Source organism: Lactuca sativa, chromosome 5, assembly GCF_002870075.4.
Source record: "Lactuca sativa cultivar Salinas chromosome 5, Lsat_Salinas_v11, whole genome shotgun sequence".
Lineage (NCBI taxonomy): Eukaryota > Viridiplantae > Streptophyta > Magnoliopsida > Asterales > Asteraceae > Lactuca > Lactuca sativa.
This window is the reverse complement of record NC_056627.2, coordinates 143333011-143341883: the sequence shown is the minus strand read 5'-3', so window position 1 is coordinate 143341883 and position 8873 is coordinate 143333011. Positions and strand designations below refer to the sequence as shown.

At 32.8% G+C, this 8873-nt stretch overlaps 1 protein-coding gene, 1 long non-coding RNA gene and 1 pseudogene across 2 annotated transcripts; 1 reads left to right on the top strand and 2 right to left on the bottom strand.

Annotated features, from left to right (window-relative positions):
- Positions 1 to 623: 623 nt before the first annotated feature.
- Positions 624 to 2175, bottom strand: LOC111908125 (uncharacterized). The gene is made up of 3 exons (XR_002855768.3): positions 1900 to 2175; positions 1481 to 1521; positions 624 to 1347 (listed from the first exon to the last, which is right to left on the bottom strand). It is a non-coding gene; the product is annotated as an uncharacterized LOC111908125 (long non-coding RNA).
- Positions 2176 to 3646: 1471 nt separating this feature from the next.
- On the bottom strand, positions 3647 to 6061 carry LOC111908136 (LRR receptor-like serine/threonine-protein kinase FEI 1; annotated as a pseudogene).
- Positions 6062 to 6356: 295 nt separating this feature from the next.
- On the top strand, positions 6357 to 7876 carry LOC128134230 (uncharacterized). Its single transcript, XM_052771718.1, has 4 exons — positions 6357 to 7148; positions 7219 to 7285; positions 7388 to 7725; positions 7823 to 7876. The coding sequence occupies exons 1-4, from the start codon at positions 6978 to 6980 to the stop codon at positions 7874 to 7876; spliced, it is 630 nt and encodes a 209-aa protein (XP_052627678.1). The 5' UTR covers positions 6357 to 6977.
- The last annotated feature ends 997 nt before the right edge of the window (positions 7877 to 8873 follow it).

Below are 8873 nucleotides of genomic sequence, written 5' to 3'. Positions count from 1 at the left end.
CATAAATGATGAGGTTTTGTCAAAATATAATACTTGCAACACTATTTGGAATCGCATAGCCCCTGCCAAAGCAAACATCTTTGATTTGTTTTTGAGGTTTTACCATGTGGGTTCTCCTGTAATAAGATAAAGCATAAAAAGTTCAAGCTTCCTGTCACCTCTGCTCTGATGGCCCTATTGTGGATAATGTAGATATGGTAACCAGGTTGTCTTCAGTTGCAAATTCAGTTGCAGCAAAGAGTTATTAGGTGACATCCAGCCTTCTATTGGTTAGGTATTAGAGCAAGAAAAGATGAATAGTTTTGTTGGTTAATCTGGTCTATCGATCCTCGGAAAGATTGCCTCAACTAAATGAAACTCTATCCTCTCACAAGCTTTGTTTTTATAATAAAAACACCCTTTTGTTTAAAAAAACATCACATAAGTAATGGCAACATATATTTTTTGTGACTTATTGTGCCTATTCAATGTCTAAGTAGATGTGAAAATTCATCCAGCTACAAAAGCTGAAGTGACATTTTCTAATAAGGGAATGTATTGAAAGGTTAATACATTTGAAATGTTGTTCCTTTATGAAACGTGTGCTGGCATGTCTCATAAGAAAAGTATGGTGATATGAAATATATTCATATAGGATCTTGTGGTATTCAAATTCATATACAATGGACACACGTACACATACGGACACCCATTTCATATACATTTATACTCATACAAATACACTAATAGAAAATAAAACGGTTTCTAAACAAAGATTAATCCACCCTGTAGCCAAACAACACCATATCCGCTACTTTTATCAACAAAGACTTGTATAAAGCTCGTCCAGTAGATGTTTTGTACTTAGGCTTTTTTAATCGATCGAACTAGTTGATGTATCTGTTTGGTTAATCGGTTTGTTTAACCGATTAACGGGCAATGGGCAAACGGGTGTCATGGGTTATTAGTTGACTAGGTTTGGAGGATATAACGTGGCTTAGTTGCCACTTAGATAGCAGCACATTGTGTAGCTAGTTTTCAGCTTAGTTTGTTATTTCTTGTTGTTTAAATAGATGTAGTTGTACTCGTTGTTACAGGGAAGTGAATAAGAATAAGAAAGATAATTCCTCTGTCTCAATGCTCTCTTCACTTTTGTATCTGTGTTACTTCGTGTATTGAGTGGCCTGATCCAACAGTATCCCGATATAAATTTCATGTTGATTGTATCCACCGTTTATCTAATACATTAATCTGAAGAGGCCTATCCGGTTAATGGAATAGATATGGTCCGGATTTATTGACTGACATAATTGGCAACCCTGATGCACACATGTGGCCGGTAGATGATATCGCCTGAGCAAATTAAGTCTGAAATGAAACATTAACCCATAAAACTACAATGAGTCCATAATAAACTTGACAACTGCAAACTGCACATATTAAAAATTAATGATTTTAACATGAAGATGCTTTGACCATCATTAATGATTATGCAACTTACAGGGGTGCCATTCTTTCTTCTTTACGCTCCGCTACAGGAATCTACAATGAAGATTGGTTAACTTTTTTGGTTTGTAACTCAAAAAACTTATTGCGAAGGCTATGAGTTCAAAAATTAAAATCACTAAAACTAAAATCTCTGTCAGATTTTTTTGCTTTAAAAAGATCTAATACTCGATCCCCAAATATCTGCATCTTTAGCGATACTAGGGAATCAGTATTTATAGAACTATAGATCAGATCTGCAACTTCCGTCAGGATCTCAAAATATAATCTCAAAGCAGTATTCAATAAGAAAGGAATTAGATATCAGATTTTGACTAATGAAACGTTACTAGATATAGCATAAATTGGAAAGTTGAGCAGTAAAAATTTATTGGAATCAAAACAATTACATAAGAAAACATTATATAAATTTACCTTCCCAAGCATCATATACATGGGCCTCTCACAAACCCACAAAACCAACTCTTGAAATGTTATGAACACCTAACTGATAGTAATCTGATTCTACTAGGCTGACAACAGCATACAGATCAATGTATAGTGTGAGTGACTGGCTATACAGATCAATGTATAGCGGATCTTTAACAGCTTTTTGATCTATGTGCATGATTTTCATGATTTTCAGATATGTAAGAAACGATTGTGATCTAGATTGATAGGGTCGATGATGACAGCGGCTGTGAATTTGTATTGAAATGAACCTGAACATCGTATTTATAATGGTTAAGAAATGTGTAGGCGTAACCCTATAACCCTGATTTCTAGCGTTGGTAATTTGCATCAATCTCCCCTACAATTGTACATATCTACAAATAGAGCCCAAAGGTTATGCAAAATGACAGTTTTGTTGCTTGATGAAGAAAGTGCTACACTGCTACTTGATTTTTTATTTGTAATTTTTTTAACGGGCTCTTATATGTAAATGGCCACAATAGTTGAATAGCTTTTTTAATGTAAATCTAATTATTCAACATGTGCCCAGGACAACACTTGAAACATCGATATCAAAGAAGAAAAGCAACACCTAAATATGGTTTGACTAGAAGTCTTTTGGTAAATATAACCAATATGCTTGAATTTATTTATTTTTTGGAAAAACATTTGATACATTTTTCTTTCTTGTTTAAGTGAGAATATCTTTCATCATTTGACAATGTAGTTATTCCACTACTACAAACATGGCTTTTAGAGCCGGAAGAATTCGTCGCTATTCCGTCACTAAATGTTGTTTGCGATGGATCAGCGACGGATTGACTCCATAGGTAATTAAAACGTGGCAAATAACTCAGCGAGGGTTTTAGCGACGGATCTTTTTTTCCTTGCGACAAATTTTGCGATAGAATATCCGTCGCTAAATGTCACTCAATACATTTACTCAGCGCATTAGCGACAAAATTTGTTAAAGTCATTCCGTCGCTATTTTGTCGCAAATTTCCGTGATCAGTTTTTTTTTTCCGTAGCTAATCCGTTGCAAATTTCATATACTAATGATTTTTTTCCCGTCGCTGATCTGTCGCAAACGTTAGACATGATTTTTTTTCCATAGCTAATCCCTTGCAAAATTCATACATTAATTTTTTTTCCGTTGCTGATCTGTCGCAAACTTTAGACATGATTTTTTTCCGTAGCTAATCTCTCGCAAAATTCATGCTTTAATTTTTTCTTTTGTCACTAATCCATCGCGAACTTGTAATATCATTTTTTTATTACGATTCTAAAAGAAAAAAAAAATACTACAATCATCAAATTATTATGCTAAAAAAACATCAAATAATGATACAACCAAACATTACAATACCAAAACTATCAAAGTTTACCAAAGTATCATTCAAAAAATATTCAAAAACAAAATTGTCCACATAACATCAAACTCCAATAGTTGAGAATATTTTAACACCAAGAAATCCAAAGTATGCAAAAGAGGTACAAATAGAAAAAAAAAAAAGTTTAACCTTCAAAATAAGCATCGGGAAATGAGTTTTCACATAACATAAGTTCAAACTAACATTTTAGTTGCTATCTTCATTTCATGTTCATCCAATCATCTTTGGTTCTCATTCCTATAAAACATTATTCAAAACAATCAAAAACATCAAATACAAAAGGTTAACAAGTCATTCAAAAACATCAAATACTAATGGTTAACATCATATTACCTCTAATTTTCAATTTCCCATCAGATTTTGCAAGGTTGCATACATCTATTGCTGCAGCTTTGGCATCCATTTCCTCCCGCATTTGTTGATGATTTCTCATTGTCGATCTTCTGTTATTATATAATTCAACTACAAGGGTAAAACTGTCATTTCACATGTATTCAGACAGAAAAAAAAACCGATAGTTTGAAACTACAAGGGTAAAAAGGTCATTTACCCATCCGACAATATTAAGGTCTTTCTCGATAAACTGTCTTCTCTGTCGCTCTACCACTCTGCATATACTCTACAAAAAAAAAATAGTAATTTCATTCATTTATTTCTTTACTTCGTAAGAAAAAAAAGTAATACCTGGAGCAAGATAGCCAAAAGTTCCAGCTACAATTGTTGTGATATGAGATTCTTCATCTTCCAAGAGTTTTGCAAGACCAAAATCAGAAACCCTTTTGTAGTTCCCATAATCACATTAAGTCGAGCATCCCAACCTAAAAGCTCAGATTTTTCTGCAAAAAGAAAAAACATTTTTCAAGAAAATGGAAATTGAAGAAAAAGGTGTTTGTAATGTTGATTTTTCATTTCTTACCACCAGATAAGTAATCATATATTAACAATTTTGAAGTTGGAGAGTTGCAATGGCCTCTTAGATTTACTAGATAGCTGTGTTTAATGCTTCCAAGAATTTCAAGCTCTCTTTCAAAGAATCGGTCAAATCCTTCGTTTAATTTTACTATTCTTTTAATGCAAATATGTTTCCAATTCCATCATCCATTGATAGTTCCAAATCCTCCAGCTCCAGTTACATGTTCTTCATTTAAAGTTTCCAGCTATTTTATAATATCTTTTGAAGAGTATGGTAAGTCTCCATAAAACATCACAATTGATAGTTCCAAATCCTCCAGCTCCAGTTACATGTTCTTCATTTAAAGTTTCCAGCTATTTTATAATATCTTTTGAAGAGTATGGTAAGTCTCCATGAAACATCACAATGGAAGTATATGATATGATCTTTAACTGTTATTAGAAATAGAAATAGAAATGAAATTCACCCCCACCAACATCTACTGCAAGACCTTTGGCATCATTTTTACCGAGTTTTTTTGTAAAGAAAACAACCCCAGAAACACATAAGTGCAACAAGAAGCAATGCCTCCTAGAGTTTTTCTTTACATTCTGGCTTCCTGTTTTTATAAAATCTACATTTATTAATTCTAAAACATAAAATGCTGAGTAATCTATTGATTTAAACAAGGAAAATGAATGTGATACTATAGTAGATAACATAGAGATATTAGTTTACGCAATAAGAAACTTTTATGTAATATCTTGTAGATTAAGAAGAAATTTTAGTAGAGTTTTTATGAAAATGTACAGAAAATGTTATCTTCAATATTTGGATGAAACTTTTATGCAGCAGATTAGAAGAAAGATACAAGACTGTTTATAAATTTGGAATTTAAGGTAAAGGGTAGTTGGGTTAAATAAAGTCAACTAAAAATAGTTTGACTGAAATTAAAAAGTTATAAAGAAAACCTGTAGGCTGTGAGCTTGTTGAACCTCCATTATCATCTTTACATAACTGATTAATATGCTTCCCAAACAAGCCACGATTTCCAAGAAAACTGCAAATAAGCAACAAACAATTACAATTTTCTTCATGATATAACAGAGTCAACACAAAAGTCAACATACAAAAAAGTTTTAGAAAAAGTCAAAAGGGACTGAAGAATGAAGAATGAAGATAAACATATACTTACAAATTGAAAAGGCTCCTCATATTCCCAAGTGATGTGGGAATACTTCCACTCAAAGAGTTGCTAGAAACATCCCTGCAACATACACAAACAAACCCTATTTTTAACTTTTAAGAAGAAGAAAAAAAATTATTTACTGTGGACAATATTTCAGTAACTTACAATGTTTGAAGATTCGAAAGATTTCCTATTTCAGTAGGAATAAACCCACTTAAGTAATTATTCTGCATCATTTGAGCATCTTTATTTTTAGATGTTAACATCTTAAAAAAAATCTGCATTTTTATGTTATTGGACAAGTGTTTGATCGTTTTTTAATATTTCTTTATATATATATAGATATATATATTTTGTAGTATTGTCATAGAAAGTCAAATAAGAATCATTCTTTTTGTTGCCTAGTTATACAGATGTAGAAGAAGATCATCCTATTTATTTTCCACTCTCTCACCCCCACAAATGTGAATCTAGCAAAGTCAGATCTTCAGGTCTTTATCTTTTGTTGTATTTATTTGTTTATTGTTGCATCCTTCTTTTCTTCTAATTCTCTAACTATCATCTAATTCTCAATTAACCTGTTAAATTCAACTAGCATAAAAAACAATGTCTATTCACCAAAAGATATACAAAAACAGTGTCTATTCTTATATGAAGGCACCAAAAGATATAAAAAAATCATAACAGAGCAGAACGTACCTTGATAATCTCTACCAGCTGATCTACACCACTTTCACCAGGAAAAAGAGGCTGTAAATATCCAAAACTCATAAAGATCGGCAAAGCTTTTTAAAAGTTGCAACTTTAAAAAATTCTAAATCACAAGAGCACACAGAGAAAAAAGGAACTGAAAGTTAAAATGATTCTAAAAGTAATTACAAAAATGGTCGATATGGTTTCTCATTTTTGTAATAAATAAGACTCATTTATGATAAAGCCACAACTTTTTATACATAAAAGTACAAATAATTTCTAAATTTGGATTTTAGGTGCTAACTTGAGAGAGGAGAACTATCAAGTGGGAACTACATTTGTCATTGACCAATTTGCATCTTATTTTCAGCAACTTATCTAGTTGAATCACCTTTGACCACCTTTATGGATCTTTTCAACTAATCCTACGAACCCTTTATTTTATTCTGACTTCGAAAATCTCATCACTGCATTCTCATTTAATCTCCAAAATAACTTTGAGGTAATTTTTTGACCACCCCAAAGAATGGTATGCTTTCTATATGATCCACAATCACTTTTCCAACTATATTAAATTGATTTTAAAGCTATAAATATTTGACTTCATATTTTCTTGCTTTCAGGCCTGAGCTCTTTTCTGTTTTAGCTCAACAGCCTCAACCATCAGATGTTCTTACTTCACACAAAATCTTTATGATTCTTTTCCGAACATTAAAGGAGTTATCCACCAAACCTCTTGCATCAGATCAAAAGAATTTTGTTGAGGTAAATCAATTGTGGAAAAGAAAAGTTAACAACTTCATATAACCATTTAACATGTAATCTTACATTAATTTTGTTTTAGCAGATAACATTCTAGTTTTTTTAGTACAGCTGGCATCTGTGGCAAACTGATATGAAGACCATACTAAATGGCTTCTCTTCTCTTACTCAAATCACAAACTCAAATGCTTCTGAAAATTATCAAGATCAACTTTATTTAACATGTGAAAGATGGTTTATGTGCTCAAAGATAATCCGTCCGTTGATAGTTTCAGGGTTTCCAAGCGATGAAAAATCTTTACAGGTACAAAGAGTATTATCGTCTTTTCACATGTTCCCTCTAGGAATCTATTTAACTTAACAATAACTTGTAGGAGGTTCAGCCAGTCAAGGAGGTCTGTCCTTTGCTGTTAAAAGCAATCCAATCTCTCCTTCCATACTGTGAGTATCAATCACTATCATTATTGACCAAAATGCCCTCCCACTAGTTCCATTTAGGAAATGAAATTCCATAAATTTTGATCCTATAATCTTATTTCACAGATTCATCTTTTGGGGAACACCATTTGAAACTTTTTGAATTTATAAAAAGGGCTTGGAAGAAAGTGATGAAGATTTTAACTGCAATTCAGACAAGGCATCCGTATTCTTTTGGTGACCAAAATGTCCTCCCCCTAGTCATGGATTTCTGCTTAAATAAAATAACAGATTCTAAACCAGAGATAATGTCATTTGATCAGTTTCTTATTCAATTCATGTCAATGGCAAAAATTGTTCTTGAATGCAAAGAATACAAACCAATCATGACCGGATGTGTGGTAAATGAGAAAGTAATAACCCTTGAGCGAAGAAAGAAAAACATTTCTGGAGCTGTTGCAGGAGTACTTTTATCTCTTTTGCCCAATGAAAGAGTTGTACTCTTGTGTAATGTATTGATAAGAAGGTAGGTGAAAATTTATCCTTTTTACTGTTTTGTAGGATAGAATTGGAGAAGGAATGGAATGGTTCAATTACTCCATTCCATTGGAATGAAAGAAAGATATTTGTTTTGTAAAGATAGTCGATTTCTGTGAGAGACTTTCAAGCAAAACCAAGCTTCCAAGATCCAAACAGCACTAGTGCTATATCAACCTTTGCAAATCATAGATTTATTTCTTGAGGGTAATATTGTCCAACTAACCCAAATTCGCCCTAACAACCACCTAAATTACCCAGCAACACTGCAACAGGTCTGACCAAGCCATGAGTTAAGAGCCTCAATACAGTCAGGGAAGAGACAGAGAGAGGTGAGTGGACGCAGGTTTGGTAACAAAAAAAGGTACAATTATAATGATGGAAATATTTAACGAGGGTATAAATGTCAATATGTATAATTATAAGTGGATGAATAAAAATTTGTTTGTGGAAGAATCACCCCCCATTAGTACTTTGGTGAATATCATCAATCAACTAAACAAGAAAAAGGATATAAAAACCAAAATCATCCGTAAAGAACTCTTTATGTGTGATGGTTGAAAAATAACTAATCAGGTATAACTTTTTTTGTTTCACCAAAAAATTAAACTGAAAATCAAAAGAAAGTCACTAAAAGAGGTTTTGTGCTGCCTTTCAGGAAGTGGCACCTTCTTCTGCGGCACCCAAATTATATTCATAGCAATTTCAACCAAAATTACTTCAAATTTAATCAAATTCCATCAATTGTAACATCAATTCACAGCAAGTACTATCATCTAACACATATAACACATAACAATGGCCTAAAATTATGCAATTCATCCACAAAAGTTCAAAATTACCTCAAAGTTATTCGAATTTGTAAGAATAAGAGCTTGAATGGGATGACCACCACAGTTTTCTAGCAACCAACAGATCAAACGGCGTTGGCACGAAATCACGAGTCAACGAGGAAGAGAGACAGACCGAGAGGAAAGCCACACGGATGTTCTTTGGCGTCGCTTCAAGTAAACATCAATGAGAGGTAATACAGGTAAGTGACGCGATGCAGGTGGACAGTGGTGGAAGTGATTTC

Excerpts from the sequence above, each read along its gene's own strand:
- LOC128134230 (XM_052771718.1), top strand. The coding sequence starts at position 6,978 with ATGAAGACCATACTAAATGGCTTCTCTTCTCTTACTCAAATCACAAAC. Across the intron at positions 7,149-7,218 it reads GCGATGAAAAATCTTTACAG|GAGGTTCAGCCAGTCAAGGA; the intron begins GTACAAAGAGTA and ends AATAACTTGTAG. Across the intron at positions 7,726-7,822 it reads TTTCTGGAGCTGTTGCAGGA|GATAGAATTGGAGAAGGAAT; the intron begins GTACTTTTATCT and ends ACTGTTTTGTAG.